General features: G+C 40.3%; 1 protein-coding gene across 1 annotated transcript in view; it reads left to right on the plus strand.

The window, feature by feature from the left end:
* The first annotated feature begins 268 nt into the window (after nt 1-268).
* OTOP1 (otopetrin 1) overlaps nt 269-20,077 on the plus strand; it is a 36,696-nt gene continuing 16,887 nt past the window's right edge. The window contains exons 1-4 of the mRNA XM_030563237.1: nt 269-729; nt 7,287-7,423; nt 12,613-12,671; nt 19,801-19,931. Coding sequence (XP_030419097.1) covers nt 309-729; nt 7,287-7,423; nt 12,613-12,671; nt 19,801-19,931 — 748 coding nt within the window. The 5' untranslated portion in view covers nt 269-308. The remainder of the gene's footprint in view (nt 730-7,286; nt 7,424-12,612; nt 12,672-19,800; nt 19,932-20,077) is intronic.

Consider the following 20,077-nt stretch of genomic DNA (forward strand, 5'->3'; position numbering starts at 1 on the left):
GCTGCCGCTCGAACCCGCGGGGAAGGAGAGCGGAACTTTGTCCGAGGCCATTGAGCTGCCCAGGGGGAAGCGGGGAGACCCGAGCAGGAGAGAGGAAGGAAGCACGCAGCAGGCTGGCCGCGGAGCTGAGCGCTAACCGGTGCGGCGAAGTGGCCCTGCCCGCTGTCCCGTCCCGCCCCGCCTCCTCACTCTTACACAGCGAGTAGGGGGGTCCCTGCTGTGGGGGCTCGTCTCTCACCCCCGTTTCTTCCCCGCCGAGGACCTCGGCCACTCCCAGCAGGTCTCCGGGCGCTTGGCAGGTGGCCGCGATGGTGGAAGATAACGCAGACACCGGCTCCAGCTCTGGGGAGAAGAGCTGCGGGGGATGGCCAGACCAGCCGCAGCCTTACCCAAGCAGCCGGCAGCCGGAGGAGTGGGTGATGGAGAAATCGGTGCAGGGTCCCCCAGGGCAGCCCAGAGGCAGCCGCTTGGTGGGAGGCAGCTACCCGCAGAAAAACGCCGAGATCCTCAGCAGCCAGTACGGCATCAACTTGTTCCTAGCCGGGCTGCTGCTCATGTTCGCCTGGGCTGTGCATGCGGTGGGCATCAGGAAGCAGGATCTGCTCTCCTATCTCATCACCATCATGCTCATCCAGCTGCTCTGGATGCTGTGGTACATCAGCAGGAGCTACTCCCAGAGGAGGCTGATCCAAGAGAAAGACACCCACGCAGGAGCCCGCTGGTTAAAGTGTAAGTCGCGGGTCCCACTTCCATTTACTGACAGAGCCAAGGCCGCGCTCTGGTTTCCCCTGCGAGGATAGCCCAAAAAACAAAACAAAACAAAAAACAAAAACCCAGCAACCTCCAGGGGGCTCAGCGCGTCTTTGGGCCAAATCCATGGTCTGTATACTTCCCCTGCCCTTGGCCATATAGTAGTGAAGGTCCCTGTACTCAAGCAGAATGGAAATTTCTAGTCGATTCATTCCATGCAACCTGCAACTTGTCAGTCAGGTTACTGTGAAAAGAGAAATTTCACTCCCAGAGGGTTCCTATGAAATCCCTTAATTTCTACTTTTCCTACCTGAGCCAGAGATATGCTTGACACCAGTATATTTGAAGTTCCTTTTTATTCTGTTCATAATGATCATTTTCTTATTTTCTGTACAAAAAGAATAAAAACCAACTGATCCAAAAAAAATCTAGATATAGGAATAGATGCAGATATAGATTATATGGATACCAATCATACAGGTGAACACACTAAAGATTGAAACTCTTCCCCGCCCCACACACAGTTTACTTACTTAAAACCTAGATACCAGGAAGGCAGGCACATTGAAAATAGGATAGTTAGGTTAGATCAGGCAGTTATGTACCAGCCATTGCTTAGGTACACCCTTCCCATAACACAAGAATCAGGAGTAACCCAATTAAATAAATAGGCAGCAGGTTTAAAACAAACAAGAGGAAGTACTTCTTCACAGGGCACATGGTCGACATGTGAAATTCACTGCCAGGGGATGTTATGAAGGCCAAAACTGTATTGTGGTCCGAAAAAGAATTAGATAAGTTCATGAAGAATAGGTCATCAGTGGCTATTAGCCAAGATGGCCATGGTTGGAAGAGAGGATATTGGGCTAGATGGACCATTGGTCTGACCCAGCATGGCCATTCTTATGTTCTTAAGGTGCCATAAGCATTTATGGTGCTTTTCAGACAGACAAGAAGACAAAACCCTTCCCCAAGGAGCTTGCAACTTAGGATATGAACTATAGGTACCATTCAGGTAGCACCTGTAGGCAAAAAAGGGAATTTCTGGGAAGTTGTGCAAGGCTTTTGCAGCAGCAATTATTTGCACAGTCATGTGCATATGGGATATAGGCCTTCAATGGTTTTATTTGTGTATTGAATAGTGTGACAAAGTCACATTAGCTTAAAAGAATGTAGTGTTTCAGGTTGAAGGAAAAAAGCAAGGTCCTTAGCAGTAACCATTGAGCTGTAGTTTGGAATTCCAGCTGACAAGGCTTTTTTATCAACAGTCTTTTTTTCTGCCTGTAGCACTGTAAATGGTAGACTGGAAACAGGGGTGAGTTAAATGCAATACAGAGGTTGCATAAACCACTGGGGCCAGAGAAATTTAAAAAAACAATATCTCATGGCTTTGATGTAAATAGAGAAAATTCTCTGGGCAGCAGCTAGTGACTATCACTTAGATGAAAAACACTAGGAAGTCTAAAATATGAACATTTGAAACAATAAGTAGCTGCTATTAAACTTCATTCTTTCTCAGCCCTACTGTTATGCCTTCTTTAGTCTCTTATTGTCAGTATTAACAGTACTTGCAATTTGTATTGTTTTATTAAAACCGAAAGTTATACATCCGTTTTCTGCATAGTCACTTTGCTGAAAGTTTATACTATTAACATGGCATGACATGAATAGCTACTGCTTATTATTTACTATTTCCCATAATAATATGCCATTCTTAGCCATAACTTGGTAGTTCAACAGTTTTACTTTAGTAGGAAAGATGGGTCAAATTCTTCTTGGGTGTCATTGAATTTGGCTTTATTTTAGGCCAAGTTTTGCTACCTTTATTCACATTAAGTAGACTTTACTCCTTGAGTAGTCCCATTAATTGAGTAAGATACTACTCAACATGAGTAAGGGTGGCAAAATCTTTTATCTTTTTGGCACATTTTTTCACTTGCCATGGAGGATATAATGAATCATACAACCTCAGAAATAAAATATGCAAAAGAACTATTAGGTCATCTTAACCATTTCCCCTACCAATGCAGGATTGCTCTTTACAGTCTTCCACAATTTCCATTGGATGTCTGTTTCACAGTCTAATAAATTTCACTGTTGGAATTTTTTTTCTGATATTCAGACCACATTTTCCTATGCTTCGTTATTGCTTGGACAATTCTAGACAATTCCTTTAACCAATGTTAGAAGAAAACATAACCTGGATTTATTAACAGATGTCCAATCCTGCAGTACTTACTCTGGCAAGACTCGCATTACCTTCCTTTTCCAGAGTTAGAACTCCATACTGATCTCCTGAAAAGTATCAATAATTGTGTAATAAAAATGATTAGCTAGTAGAACTGTTTACAAGTTTGAAAAAAAAAGAAATGTTTTGTCATTGCTTTATTGACTCCAAGACCAGAAGGGAGCACTGTGACCATCTAGTCTGATCTCCTGTATAACACAGGCCATAGACCTTCTCCAAAATAATTCCTAGAGCATATCTTGTAGAAAAATATCCAATCTTGATTGTAAAACTGTCAGTGATTAAGAATCCATCAGAGCCTTTGGTAAATTGTTATACTGGTTAATCACTCTCACCATTAATTACTCTCACCATTTTCATGATAATTTTCACACGTTTTCCTTGTTTTTTTGGCCAGCTCTATTATCTAGTTTTTTAGAATGTGCCTCTTTTTTCTCTAACATAAAGAAAATGTGCATGATTTAATTGGTAAGACTAGAAAAAAGACTGGTTAGACTAGAAAATATTAACATTTATCTAGATTACTTAGTTGGATTTAATTGTCCATCATTTTGATACCCAATAAATGACATATTTTATGTATTTTCTTTAGTCAGTGAATACCATGGTGAAAAACTGTAACTATGTTATCACTTATGTCTTACATTTTACCAGCATAAATGTTGGATGAGAATTACTAAACAAAAACATCTTTTTTTTAATAGTTATGTATCTTTTTATATCCATTTATAACTAGATCCTTTTGTGACTGAATATTGGCACTTTGAACCTTAGAGCAGTGTTCTTTCCCAATTTGTATGGTATACAAAGCACATCTCCTTAAGTCTTAATGTAGTCAATGTTTCTATTGACTTCAGTGACTGTTTTGCTTCCATTAGGTTTATATGAGCATGCCCCCAAGTAATCATTTCTTCAAAGCTTAGCAAGAAATATGCATAAATGAAGTCCTTTGCCTGACTTACTCCAGTATGGTATTTTCCTGTCTTTGATCCCATGGTTAAAAAAGAGCCATAGGCACTATGCAAGAAAACAGTGAAGATCAATCAAATGAGGTGGACATCTTATGAAAAAAAGGGAGAAACAAACAAATTGCTCCCATGAGCAAGTTTATCCTATTCTTTTCTCCAGCATCACAAGTTATACCTAAATTATGGCCAGCCTAGTAACTTGGACTATGACCCTTAGCCTCAAATTTGAATGTTGGGCATTTTGTATATGTTATTGGTATATTGGCCTGAGACCTTGGCTGTACTGCTTGTTGTTTGAACCAGCCCAGACAAAATATTTTTAATTTATGGGTCACAGAAGACTTCCTTGAAGTTAATGACACAACTCTCATTGACTTCAATGGGAGCAAGTTTGAACCCATAGCATATTTAGAGAGAACCAAAGGAAGCATGTGTGCAGAAATACTTATTATGACATAAATCATGATTATGCTGGGGGAGGGGGGAAGTGTTTCTCCACTGACCATTTAGAATAATTGTCTAAAACAAACGAAATCTAGAACCCTCATTAAAGGAAATCCATGACTATGTGTAATACAAAGTTACATGGAAAGGAGTTACAATAAATATACAACAGCTGATTCATGCAAAAACAAGATATGTGCGTAGTGGAGGGGTCTGATCAGGAATCTAAAATATAACTATTTTTGCTTTTGTGTGTTTAAGCCTGATTTTCTTTCTTTTCCTTAGTAATGCCTTAAACTCAGTTGAATTCTTCTCATAAGTAATGAAAAAGAGCTTGCAGAATCAGACCCTAAGGCTGTGCATCATTTTCACCAATGGTATTGCTTCACCATTTCACATCGTTTTAAATTATAAATACATGTGTACACCCTTTTTTTCTCACTGTAGTACTTAACTAAAGTGAGAAAAAATGGTATATACACATATTTATAATATATAACAATTATATATTGGGGTTTGAGCCTACACCACTGAACTCAATGGAAGTTTTCCCACTGGGATCAGGATTAGGGTCTTAAATCATTTCCAGTCACACACCAAGTCAGTTTATGTATAAGAATTTATTAAACAAGTACCACATAAGTTTTTCTCCAATGTAATATAAACTGTTGCTGCAGAAGTATATTTTTTTCCTGTTGATGAGATAATTGTATTAAAAAAGAAATAAATCCTCAAGGCATGTTGAAACCATTAGAAAAAATATCCAAATAGACTGATTTTTAAAATTGCATTTTTTTGGTGGTAGTTTCCTTGGTATTTTTAGAAATTAGTCTTGCAAGTTATTTTAATAGAATTAACAATGCTAATTCCCTTTAGAACAATATTAATTCCTTGTAGAAGGAAACCTAAATGACTAATTGCTAAAGCAGTCTAGAATCTACCACTTACAGTACAATTTACTTGTGTACATAATGAAACATTATACAGTACATGTAGTTAACCCTAGGGCCCAATCCTGCAAACACTTTCATATGTGAGTAATGTCACTCACATAATAACTAGTCCAACTGAACTCAATGGGAATAGTCACTTGAGTAAAATTACTCACACGCACAGGTGTTTGCAGAGTGGGCCCTTAGTTTTTGAACTATAAAAGTGAAAAGTTGAGGCCAAATTCTCTGCTGGTGTAAGAAATATCCCTAGGGATTTTGTTCTTTGGTTTCTTTATATAGCGAGTATTTGTAAAATATGAAACAAAAAATACTAATGGAAATTAAATTCTTCAGGTTGCATTCTGTTCCAAAATCTATTTTTGTATATTGACAAAGAGCTAATGAATTGAATAAACTGTATTATTTAAAAAATGGCTGTAGCAAAGTGATTAATGTATTTTTTTCCTCCACTGCACCTGATCTGGAGCTTCTTGTATATAATGTTGTTGTAGCTGTGTCAGTCCCAGGATATTAGAGAAACAAGGTGGGTAAGGTAATACCTTTTATTGGACCAACTTCTGGTGCAGTAAAAGGTACTACCTCACCCATGTTGGAGCTTCTTGTTCATTTGTAATGAACAGGTGAGTACACTGTAAATATGAATAATTCCAAAACGGCAACAATGACACTATATTTTTAAAATTTTTCATTCAAATAAATAGCTCATCTTTAGTAGGGTATCTAACATGTTATTATAACAACCAAGGGTCTCCTTGGTTGACTTGTTAACTTTAACTTTAGGGAACAAAATTATATATTGCCCTAAAACAATAATTTCAGTGGAACATCTCATGTCAATAAGGTGAGCAGGATTTGGCCCTTTAAGGATAATGTAAATACTGAATAAAGTCAACTCTTGTGATATCATTTACCATCTTTATATCACAATTCTCTTTGAGCAATAAGAAACAGGGACAAAGACACAGTGATCTAAGTCCTGAGAGTCCTTAGCCAATTTTTGCCTGGTCTTTATTCAGCTAAAGTTAAGTTAAAGTCAATGGGAGTTTGTCTGAGTAAGGACTTAGGAAAAAAATTGAATAAAGGTCTGGCTCAGTAATGTTATCTCCCATTGTGTCTTGTTGCTTAATTATGCTGGTACAATAAGGTTCAATAGCAACATAGCTGTATCTTATCATATAGCTTTCCAAAACGAGTTCCCGTTTAAATCTTTGAAGTGAACGACATTGGAGTTATACTAAAAAAAAAAGCAGTAAAGGAAACATTTAAAAAAAAACCTTTAAAAACATTGTATAAAAATTTAGACAAATGTTTATTTATTTATGTATGTTAAAGTAACGGATCTCAGGATGAAGTCTGAAATTTTAGTGCATTTGTAAAAAGAAAAGCATACAGTTTTTGGTCTCTGACTTATAGTGGTTCAGTATAACCTTCTGAACAATTGAGATGGCATACCAAGTGATTGTATTACTGCGCAGTGTAGGACTCTTGGGTCAGGAGACTGTAACATTATTGTTCGGCTCTGTGAGCGGTATAGTTTGCTGTGTAGCTATATAGTGCATTAATTCATTTGACTGTATAACTGGCTCTGTGCTACAGTTACTTGAGGCTCTGATCCAGAAAGGTGCTGAGCAGCTTCTACAAGATGCTGAATGCCCTCAGCTCCCTGGGAACTGTAAGATTGGTCCCTACATACTGCATGAGCTATTCATGTATTGTGGTTACGCTTAAGTCATAGATTGTGAAGGAGCGTTCATGAATTACAGAGCTTTATTGCACGGAGTAAACTGATCTTATGACCATTTACTTATTTTACTGATTAGTAGGGATAACCTTTTCAAAACATGAATTTTCATTTATTAATATAGATTCTCTGAAGACAGGTTAACTGTATATTAACATTTTCTAATATTTGTTTTGTCTTAGGTGGGATTACATTATTTGCAGTGATTACTTTAATTCTGGACTCTTTTAAAATTGGATACTTTATTGGATTTTCAAACTGTTTATCAGCAACTGAAGGCATTTTTCCTGTCACACATGCAATGCATACGCTTTTACAGGTAAAAGCAACCAGTTTTAGCTTATTATGTCTGGTTTTCTCACCAAGCATAACTTTTGTCTGTTCCTCTTGCTCTGTTTTTGCTAAATTAGTTTCTAAAAATATTAGGAGATAAGTTGTTAAAGGCTAAAAACTTTTTGTGTGTGCATACCCCTTTCTGCATGCAAACTGGGATTTGAGCATGCAGATCAGGCAGTTGAGCAGAAAGTTACCCAATTTGTATCCAAAAATACCTGTCTGTATCTGAAAATGAAGTAGCTCCTCACACATAGAGATGTATGTATAAATGTTTCACATGATAAAAAGGTCTCCTAAAAATTTGGTCCCACATTTGGAACGACATACCTTTTTGTAGTTGAAATTAGGCACATAGTTGTCATAATTTTTTTTATATGAAATGAGACAAGTACATTTCACTGTTGCTTCTGCACAGGAACTTGTCATACTGGTTCAGTCCATCAATCCATCTAGTCTGGTGTCCTGCGGCTGGTAGTAATGAATAACTGATTCTTCAAAGGAAGGCAAAACCCCTACATAATGTACTTTATGTAGTTGTGCAATGCTTGTTCATCTGAGGAAATTCCTTCCCGAAACAAGTAAATGATGGGTTTTCACCCTGAAGCATAGTATTTGATTACGCACATCACTGTGTGCATAGCAGCAAACATAGCCAATAAGGAGTGTACAATTATCCAGTCATATTCTAAGTCCAGCCATTTGTCTCCATGTCATCATGTGGCAATGAATTCCACACTTGATTATATGTTGCATAAATAAGTGTTTCCTTTTCTATTATTTAAAACTTACAGACAGCCCCCTAGTTATTATGTAATAGGTCAAAAGGGAGAGACTGATGAGATTTTATAATAGCCTCCATAATGTTTAATACCTGAATCAAGATCCTCTTACAGTTTCTCCATCCCGGATAATGAGCCAGATTATGCACCTGCATGAGGGCCAGGCACAGTGTGTGGGTGCGGGAGACCCAACTAGCTTCCATTCCCTTGCACAACCAGCTCTGAAGCGGAATTTCAATTCCAATTCCATGTGCAATGCAGAGCTGTACAGAGGAAGGGAAAAATAAAAAACATTGATAACTGATGCTAGTGAGGTCACTTAACGCACTTCCAGAAGGTGCATAGATAACCTTGCGATGGGCGCAGTATAAGAACTGTGCCAGAAAATCTGGATTTGATTCAAAATTTTCATAAAGTTTGGAAGCCTTTTGATCCAGTGTTTTGGTTTAGTCCCTTTTTAAATTTGGCAAATGTTTCACTGAACAGATGGGCAAATGTGGTAGGAATGTGATCTTCTGGTTAGGCGGCTGGAGATCAGAATTCTCACTTTTGCCTATGAAATGCTGTGTAGACTTATGCCTACATTTTCAAAAGTGTCCACTAATTTTGAGTTCCTTAAATCAGAGGTGCTGAACATGCACAATTCTAGCTGAAGTCAATGGGAGCTGCAGAAAATCAGACCCTGGATATCTCAAGTTTGGCACCAAAAATTGAAGTGCCCAGAATGAATGGACATTTGTGAAAATTTGAGCCTTAATTTATTGTTAATTATAAAACCATTTAATGTGTTTTGGACATCTCAGAATTCCATTTCGCTGGGACCGTTAGCAGACAGAGCAGACATACAATGTTGTTTTCAAAGGTTCTGTGGAGAAGAGAGAACCATTTTTAGATAAGGGAAGGGCATTAGATCTAATATACTTGGACTTCAGTAATGCATTTAACTTGATGCCACATGGGAACTTATTCGTGAAATTAGAGAAGATGAGGCTCAGTACAAGGTAGTGAATTATAAGGTGGGTAAAAGTGCGAAAACAATGGGTTGTGCTGAAAGGTCAATTATTGGACTAGAGGTAGGTTACTAGTGGAGTTCCTCAAAGATAAGTCTTGGGATCAATCTAATTCAATAATTTTATTAGTGATTTTGGCACAAAAAGTAGGCATCTGCTAGTGAAATTTGCTGATGATATAAAGTTTTGAGTCATCCTCAATACAGAGGAGGATCAGAATATTATACAGGAAGATCTGCATGACTGATGACCGGAGTAATACAAATGGGATGAAATTCAAAGTACTAAGTGCAAAGTCATGCACTTAGTATCTAATACATTTTTTTTGCCATAAGCTAGGGGCTCATCAGTTGGAAGAAACAGTGAGATAAAGACCTGGTTGTGTTGGTCTATCACAAGATGACAATGAATCATCAACATGATGTGACTACAAAAAAGACAAATATGATTCTAGGATGTATCAGGTGATGCATTTCCAGTAGAGATAGAGAAGTATTAATGCCATTGTACAAGGCACTGGTAAGAACTCCTTTGGAATACCGTGTACAGTTCTGGTCACCAATATTCAAGAAAGATAAATACCAACTAGAACAGGTGTAGAAAAGCACTACTATGAATTGCCCTGCTCTGTTCACTCTCTCTGAAACATCTGGATATGACCACTGTTGGAAAACAAAATACTGATCTAAATGGACGATTGGTCTGACTCAGTATGACCATTTTTCTGTTCTTATGATGATCAGGGGCATGGAAGATCTATCTTATGAGAGGAGACTGGAAGATGTTGGTATTTCACTGCTAATTTGACTGGTAATGACTGCTTTCTATAAATACATTGGTGGGTAAACACCAGGGAGGGTGTAAAAGCAGCAGAGAGTCCTGTGGCACCTTATAGACTAACAGATGTATTGGAGCATGAGCTTTCGTGGGTGAATACATGCATCCAATGAAGTGGATATTCACCCACGAAAGCTCATGCTCCAATACATCTGTTAGTCTATAAGGTGCCACAGGACTCTTTGCTGCTTTTACAGATCCAGACTAACACAGCTACCCCGGATACTTGACATCAGGGAGGGTGAAGAGCTATTTAAACTAAAGGACAATATTGGTGCAAGAACAAATGGGTATGTACTGGTTAGGAACAAATTCAGGCTGGAAATTAGAAGGTTTCTACCCAGCAGAGTAATGAGGTTCTGGAACAGCCTCCCAATAGGACTTTTGGGGCCAAACAATTTAATTAAATTTAAGCGAGGGCTAGAAAAATTAAAGAATGTGGTTGTATGACGGGATTATTTGTGATGATAGGGGCAAGCCCTGGGGCTCACTTCAAGTCTAATGTTCTTAAAATCTCATGAATCTCAGGGTTTCAGCCAACCATCTGCAGGGATCAGGAAGGGATTCTCCTCTTCCCACCTCAAGCCCCTCAATTATTCTGGGTTGTTTTTTTTTATTTGTTTTTTATCTCCTTGCTTGCCACAGTTGGAGATGGGACACTGGATGCAATGGGCCAGAGCTGTGAGGTGGCACTGTGCACTCTACTGCTCAGTTTCTGGGCTGGCTGGGATCAGGTCAGAGAGCTCACATGATCAGGGTCCCTAACATCACATGATCATCGGCCATTTGTGGTGCCAGGAAGAAATTTTCTTCCAGGTCAGATTGGCAGTGACCATGGGGGTATTTCCCTGCTATTGCAGGGGCTTAGGGCACTGATGCACTTCGGTCTCTCCTGTTCTCTGCCTGTGGCAAATAATAGTGTAGACTCCTGTGGCCTGTAATACTGTGGTCTAATTTTGGTTGTTGGGTTGAGGGTGTGAGTGTTGGTTGCTTGTGATATGCAGATGGTCAGACTAGATGATCTGGTCTTCCCTTTTGGCCTCAAACTCTATGATTCTATGCCTGACCTCTTTTCAAGCACTTCCCCTATTGTCAAAATTCAGTATTCTGGGAACCTAACTGTGATTGATGTCTCCAGATTCCATTCCAATGCGTTCCTCATTCATTCCACTAGGTTGCATCAATAGGGAACTAAATCCTGAAGTCTCACTCCATTATCCTTCCACAACCTCAGTATCATCTGATTCTTCTTTTTTTCCCACGCATTCCCACCTCTCAGAGCCAGTCTCCAGTGATGTGCTCTGCCTCTTTAATATCCCCCCAAACTGATCTTCCTGCGCAATCTTGGCTGCTACAACCTTTGTACCTGCTGTGGTTGTCTCTCAGATTGATTACTACCAACCTTCTCTCTTGCTTTCTGTATGTCACTTCTCCTCCCTGCAGGCTAGTCACAGAACCCCTTCACCTTGAATCCCTTCATTGACCTGTCTCTTACCTCATCATTCTCAACATTCTCAGCCTCACCAGGATCTACATAAATCTCACTGCTGCCTACATCTCTGATCTCACTTCTTACTTTCACTTCCTACATTCCTCTCATTCTCCTCTTCTTCCTGCTTCTTTCCATTTCCTTCTTTTGGCTTTGTGCCTTTGCTCATGCAGCCACTTTATTCATGGACCATGACTGGTTCACTTGGAGCCCTCACTGTGCTCTCCTTCATGGCTCTCCTAAAATCTCATATCTTTCAGGAATTCTTCCTACCTTGTTCCCCTCCCCAGTGATCTCTCATCTGAACTGTTATCTCATAACTTGTCTCGTGTGTTTTTGTTGTCTATTTTAGACTTTAAGTTCCTTGGGGCAGGGGATTCGTATCCCTTGATCAGGCTATAAAGCCCAATGTAAATGTACTGGCCCATATCTTTTAAATTAATAATACTGGTTGCTAATTGACAGGTGCTGCAAGATTAAAGCACTTTATTAATCAGAAACTTTGTTGGCAGCCTCAACCAAGAAACACCCTGATGTATGTGTTGGGAACCAGTACAAACCTCTTGCCCATCAAAATGGTCCTCTCAGAGAAGGATAGACGCACATAGCAGCACTGCTACTATCGCAGTTGCAATATCTGTCTTGTGGACAGAGACTTTATATTTCTGTGCTGTCAGTCTGGTACTTTCCTTCAAATTTTTCACCACTACATGAAAAATAAAAGTCTTTCCAGCTACAGAAATTCAAAGTATGGGATATATTTTGGATGAGACATATTTAATGAAGTTTCTGCTGTAATCTATTCCACTGTCTTGTGTGTTTGAGTGATGTTAGGTTTCTGAGTGGCAGACAAGTTCTAGGTGAATGGCACAGGGGGCCGGCCAAGGGTCATTGCAGATCAATTGAGCCTGATGGCAATGGATCTGCACCAATTTACGCCAGCAGAGAATCTGGCCATCAGTATTTTCCTGTATATCCACCTTCATTGTTAATACTTACAAATATAGTGACATTTACCCAAATGAATTGATTGCATTTTATCTGTATTTCCATTTAGGTGTATTTTCTTTGGTGTCATGCCAAGGATATTATCCAGTCTTTCAAAACACTTGAAAGGTAAAATGAATATAATTTACCTTTAGAACATTACTTCTACTTTGTATGTATGTTGTTTTAACATGAACTGTATTATCACATAAAAATGCAGATAGTGAAAATTTTTGGAGTCTGATTCTACTTTTACTTATGTTTGTGTAAATTGGGTGCAATTCCATTTACTGGCATAAATGAGAGGGTGAATCATTTTTTAATTTATATTTTCAATGTAGACAGTGTTTATACTTCTTTAACAAAAATAGTCAAAGAATATGCATAATTTCCCCACTAATTAAATCATGTGACATGACTGCTACAGCATAGTAACTTTTCATCTTTGGAGTTCCACGTACCTTTCTCAGAGTAAGGAAATATGACCTGTATGTCTGATGTTTAATTTATTTAGCTGTCTGAAGGGTTATTGGCATCAGTCACTGTGTGCAGTAGCTTGCATTCAGTGAGACATGTTTGACAACATCTTAAACTGTTATGGGGGAATGCCTTTTCTGGACCAGATATGAATGTGCAAATATACTGTGGGACAAATTCTGCTCTGAGGTACTCCCATATATCTCCTATTGAAGTCAGAGGGATTTGTGCACACATCTGATGGCAGATCTTGGCATCTACAGTGTGATTTACATATCCCATTAATCAGAAACACTAAATACACTCAGATGATCTTGAAATAGAAGACTATATTCAGTAGCCCAGAACTTGGAAGACCTGGATTCAATTCTCTCACATAGACTTCCTAAGTGACTTTGAGCTAGTCATGTAGTCTCTCTCTAACTCAGTTCCCCATCTGTACAATGGAATTAATACCTCACAGGGCTGTTATGAGGATAAATATATTAGAGATTGTGAGTTGCTCAGATACTACGCTAATGGAGACCAGATAAGTGCCTAAGGTAGACAGTATAAAGTCATAGATACAAAGACCATACCCATATCTTTATTCATAAAGTACATATAGAACAGACAGCAGCAATTAAAACTTTCCTACCTGGCTCCCTAAAAGTTGGCCTGATTTCTAGGAATAATGGATCCCTGTATTGACTTCGCTTGGAGTTATGGGAGCTCAGCACCTCTGTAAATTAGGCTCAATGTGTCTGAACTCCGGCTTGGAAGAAACAACACCAATAGTGCTGGTAGCAGTCTCCTCTCTGCTTGCAGAAGTGTCAACTGTGCTACAGACAGAGGATGGAGATCACCATCTGATTTTACATTGCAGGCAAACTGAACCAATGATCATGAGAAAAATGTTTTTATACCCCATCCCCAACTTCCTGAGCTGCCCAGTTACCTTACAATTACCTTAAAAAAATCCATTCTTCTTTTAGGGTCCAATCCTAAAAAGCTGCTATTAATTTTAGTGGGAGTTTTGCCTGCATAAGGCTTATGTGCACTCAGAAAATGTTACAGACACACACAGTCAAGTAGGAAGGAAGGATTGAACCTTTAGTGTCAACTCCTGCTTTCCCCACCCCATCCTTTTTGGCTTTCTTCTTCTTTAAGGCTCCAGTGGGGCCTCTGATGTGGGAATACAGAGCATCATCCTCTATATCTTAATTAAAAATAAAAAGAGCTATCACTAAATAGAAATGTCAAACTATGTAGTATCTATGAAAATACTTCTTAAAACTATGTCTGCACAGGTGGGCAGCATTCCAGTAGAGACAAAATTAAACCATGTTTGAAAAAGTAATAAAAAATATAGTCAACACCATTGAGAAAGGGGAAGAAATCAGCAAAAAGACTTACTGTGGCCAGGGATAAAATGTTCAAAAGTGCCTAAGTGACTTAGAAACCTGAGTCCTATGGACATGGCTACATTTGAAAATTTTATCTGAGATCTTCATGTGCCATCACTGACTTCAGTGGACCCTTCATCCCTAAATGTCAGATCTCTAGCAAGAATAAAAAAGAATGGCCATTCTGCTGTCATCATGCATGGTCTTGTACAATGATGAAGTACCACAGATGTAAGCCAACAAGTTTATCTGGTGATGCCTGACAAAGGTGGATGAAAAGCAAGCTAGGTTGTCGGGATCAGTGGGTAATGATCAACAGCTCAATGTCTGTTAGACAGCTGGTATCAAGTGGAGTGTCCCAGAGGTTGGTCCTGGGGCCGGTTTTGTTCAACATCTTTATTAATGATCTGGACGATGGTATAGATTGCACCCTCAGCAAGTTTGTGGTTGACACTAAATTGGGGGGCAGAGGTAGATATGCTGGAGGGTAGGGATAGGATCCAGAGTGACCTATACAAACTGGAGGATTGGGCCAAAAGAATTCTGAGGTGGTTCAACAAGCACAAGTGCAGAGTCCTATAGTTAGGATGGAAGAATCCCATGTACCACTACAAGCTTGGGATCGACTGGCTAAGCAGTAGTTCTGCAAAAAAGGACCTGGTGATTGCAGTGGATGAGAAGCTGGATATGAGTCAGCAGTGTGCCCTTGTTGTGAAGAAAGCCAACGGCGTATTGGGCTGTATTAGTAGGAGCATTGCCAGCATATCGAGGGAAGTGATTATTCCCCTCTATTTGGCACTGGTGAGGCCATACTTGGAGTATTGAGTCCCAGTTTTGGTCCCCCCACTACAGAAGGGATGTGGACAAATTGGAGAGCCCAGTGGAGGGCAGCGAAAATGATTTGGGAGCTGGGGCACATGACTTATGAGGAGAGGCTGAGGGACCTGCGCTTATTTAGTCTGCAGAATAGAAGAGTGAGGAGAGATTTGATAGTAGCCTTCAACTACCTGATGGGGGGTTCCAAAGAGGATGGACCTAGGCTGTTCTCAGTGGTGGCAGATGACAGAACAAGAAGCAATGGTCTCAAGTTGCAGCGGGGGAGGTCTAGGTTGGATATTAGTAAAAAAAGACTTTTTCACTAGGAGGGTGGTGAAGCACTGGAATTGGGTTACCTAGGGAGGTGGTGGAATCGCCATCCTTAGAGGTTTTTAAGGCCTGGCTTGACAAAGCCCTGGCTGGGATGATTTAGTTGGGGTTGGTCCTGCTTTGAGCAGGGGTTTGGACTAGATGACCTCCTGAGGTCTCTTCCAACCCTAATCTTCTATGATTCTATGAAATGTCATAATGATTCTTGAAACATCACTGCTAAACAAACTACAGGCACTGGCCAAATATTTATAGAAAACAAAATAAGAAAATGACTCAGAAACCTCACCTATGGAGTCTGTTCTCTTTAGGTTTGTGTATAAATCTCATGAAGATGAATGAGAATTATGTAAACATATAGAAAAGAAAATAAGCCAAGTCCTAGGACTATATTTACTAAGGCTTTCTTATGTATAGAGTAGAGAGAGGTGTGGTCCAGTTACCCAAGTTCAGTAGTCAGAGCCAGGAACTCATAAATCCAAATCTTGCCAGCAGTGATGACCCCCTCTGCAGCTCTTAGCAAGTCTCTTTGTATCATGTTCTGCATATTACTCAGCTACCTTACACAGTCACCATGAGGAGTGAAATAGAAAGAGTGAGAGACAGTATGAGGTGACCCAGGCCTGGCCTACACTACGAGTTTATTTCGAATTTAGCAGCATTAAACCGAATTAACCCTGCATCCGTCCACACAATGAAGTCCTTTATTTTGATATAAAGGGCTCTTAATATCGATATCTGTACTCCATCCTGATGAGGGGAATAGCGCTGAAATTGGTATTGCCATTTTGAATTAGGGTTAGTGTGGCCGCAATTCGACGGTATTGGCCTCCGGGTGGTATCTCGCAGTGCACCATTGTGACTGCTCCGGACAGCAATCTGAACTCGGATGCACTGGCCAGGTAGACAGGAAAAGCCCCACGAACTTCTGAGTTTCATTTCCTTTTTGCCCAGTGGGGAGCGCTGATCAGCGCAGGTGACCATGCAGTCCCAGAATCAAAAAAGAGCTCCAGCATGGACCGTGTGGGAGATACTGAATCTCATCTCTGTATGGTGAGAAATGTGTTCTATCAGAACTCCATTCCAATAGATGAAATGCAAAAACATTTGAAAAAATCTCCAAGGCTATGAGGGACAGAGGTCACAACAGGGACTCACCACAGTGCTGTGTGAAACTTAAGGAGCTGAGACAAGCGTACCATAAAGCCAAAGAATGAAATGGATGCTCACGGAGGGAGGGGCGGCTGATGACTGTAGCTATCCCACAGTTCCCGCACTCTCTGAAAACAATTTTAATTCTTGGCTGAGCTCCCAAAGCTTGAAGGGTCAAAAACATTGTCTCGGGTGGTTCAGGGTATATGTCATCTCCCCCCTCCACCCCCTGAAAGCAAAGGGAAAAAAATCCTCTTGCCTTTTTTCAATGTCACCATATGTCTACTGGATGCTGCTGGCAGATGCGATGCTGCAGTGCTACACAGCAGCATCCTCTTCCCTCCCCTTCCCTTGCAGATGGCAGACGGTACAGTAGGACTGATAGCCATCATCGTCATCCTGTGAGTGCTCCTGGCTGGCCTTGGTGAGATTGGCTGGGGGCGCCTGGGCAAAAATGGGAATGACTCCTGGTCATTCCCTTCTTTAAGCTTTGTCTAATGGAGATTCAGTCCTGCCTGGAATATCATAGCAGCTGGAGGCTGCCCTCCCCTCCTTCCTTTGATCTCTGCTTGCAGAGGCAATAAAGTCAGTATTGTTATTCATGTATTCTTTACTGCTTCATCACACAAATGGGGGGGGATAACTGCCACGGTAGCCCAAGAGAGATGTGGGAGGAGGGAAGCAATGAGTGGGGTTGGTTCAGGGGCACCCCCTAGAATGGCATGCAGTTCATCATTTCTGTGAGATGTCTGGGGCTCTGACCCAGAGCAGCCATTTGTCTCTCTGGTTCTTTAGTAGGCTTGCCTGATATCCTAGAAAGGACTGACTCTCCATTAGACAAAATTTAAAGAAGACAATGACCTGGGGAGTCATTCCCATTTTTGTTCATGCGCTCCCAGCCGACCTCACTGAGGCCTGCCAGGAGCACCATGGTACAGTGTGGCTGGTAACCGTCATTGTCAACTTGCAAGGCAGCAGAAGGTACAGTAGGACTGGTAACTGTCTCTGCTAACTTACAGAGGCAAGGGGATGCTGCTGTGTAGCACTGCAGTACTGCATCTGTTAGCAACATCCAGTAGACATACGGTGACAGTGAAAAAAGGCTAAACAGGCTCCATGGTTGCCGTGCTATGGCATCTGCCCGGACAAGCCAGGGAAAAGCGTGAAATGATTGTCTGCCATTGCTTTCATGGAGGGAGGATTGACTGACGACATTTACCCAGAATCACCTGTGACACTGTTTTTGTCCCATCATGCATTGGGATCTCAACCCAGAATTCCAATGGGGGGGGGAGACTGCGGGAACTATGGGGTAGCTACGGGATGGCTACGCACAGTGCAACGCTCCAGAAATCGACACTAGTCTCGGTACATGGAGGCACACCGCCAAATTAATGTGCATAGTGTGGCCGCATGCACTCAACTTTATACAATCTGTTTCCAAAAAACGGTTTCTGTAAATTCAGAATAATCCTGTAGTGTAGACATATCCCTAGTGTGCTGTTTTGAGCAACGGATACCCCAATGGCTTGGAAGCCAGGACAGCTGGTTTCTATTCCTGGCTCTGACCTGCTGTGTGACCTTAGGCAAATCACTTTCACTATGTTTTGTCTCCCACCTTTGTTTGTCTTGTCAATTTAAATTGTAAGTTCTTTGAGCCAGGGACTTTCTCTTATTGTGTCTTAATAGAGAGTCAATGAGGTCTGATTTTGATTGGGGCTTCCAAGTACTATTATACAAATAATAAATATCTGACCAGACCTGGCTTTCATTTTTAGACATGTTCTTGAGTCCTGAATTAAAAAGTCATTTTTTATGCATCACAACTGTGAAAATCCACACACAATATCACTAACTAACACTGTTAGTTGGATCTGGAGGCAGTTCATACAACTGTGGGAATGCTCTTGAAAACAATTATGATGTACTAGTTCTTTACTTCCGTTATTAGCTTCACTGCAGCAGCACAATAGAGCCTTTGTTATATGCACTCCACCTCTATACAGTGTGACATTAAACAAACAGAACAATATGTTTCAGTCATGAAAAATACTATTCTTTTAGTTTATTTTCAAAATAAGGCTTGCAGTGGGAGATACTGAAATAAGATCTATTTATAAGTGGATTGCTTATAGTGTGTTACCTCTGAAACAGGGAATTTGTGCAAAGGCAAGATAAAGAATTGATCAGAGAAGCTGGCCAGAAGAAGGAATGCAAACAGATTTGAAACTTGGTGCAAGAGAAGGATGTCTGTGGTAAGCAGTGGGAAGTGGAGGAACCGAGACTGGCTCACTCTTAGAAAAAAAACACAGTAGTCTACAACAATGGGTCAAAACATCACCGTTTGCAATAACTGTTATGTTTTGACCCAACTATCTCACTGCTTACCCCAGACATCTTTCTCTTGCCCCAGATTGGATCGCATTCTGAGACTGAGAGTTCAAAGCCTCCTAGGGTGTTTAACCGCACAATTCCCATTTATCTTAATTGTAACTATGTCACTAAATCCCCTATGTCGCTTTGACAATTTCAGCCAGGAAATCTTGTACAGTAGATGGAAATGAATGAAGTGGAATCTGGAGAAGGCAGGGGAATCTCTGTAAGGAAAGGATGTGCAGAATGTTTTGATGTACCTCTGCGGAGTGGGACCAGTAGGGCCTATTAACATAAACCAATTCCTGTTTAGATTAGTAAATCATTTGTCATAAATGTGAACTTTCCTATAAACCCATCCAGAAAGTTGCTATAAAATATATAACTATTTCCAAAGAATGACATATGCTATCCCTGACAATAATGCCATCATATAAATATAAACAATGCCATTGTACAAGACATTGTGGCAAATAAGAGCAGCATCCTACTTATAATGCAATTTAATAGATTGAACCACTGCCTTTTTATAACATCCTGAAAGGCCCACCTATCTAACCTGTTTCACCATGAATGTAAGGAGACTGTTTAGCATTTGTTTTACTGCCATTGAGGAGTACAGTAGTGTCAATCGTGGTGCCCAGTAAAAAGTGATGGATTCCATTTAAGATAGATGGGGTGAAATCCTTTGTACAGATTGTATCAATAACTAATCTGTTTTCTAGGTTTGGGGTGATCCATTCCGTGTTTACAAATTTACTCCTGTGGACAAATGGAGTGTTAACAGAATCAAAACACCAACTCAATGAACACAAGGAAAGATTAATCACACTTGGTTTTGGAAATATAACAATAGGTAAGCTAAAGGGTTGGTACATTTTTGGAAGTTCTGCTATAATGCATGATCATTCTAAATATGGTATTCTACCAGGTCAACAGTAAGTCTCGTACCATCCCTAATAAAGTCCTGATCACCTGCAATGGTCCATACATAATAATAAT

Source organism: Gopherus evgoodei, chromosome 5 (genome assembly GCF_007399415.2).
Source record: "Gopherus evgoodei ecotype Sinaloan lineage chromosome 5, rGopEvg1_v1.p, whole genome shotgun sequence".
Taxonomy (NCBI): domain Eukaryota; kingdom Metazoa; phylum Chordata; order Testudines; family Testudinidae; genus Gopherus; species Gopherus evgoodei.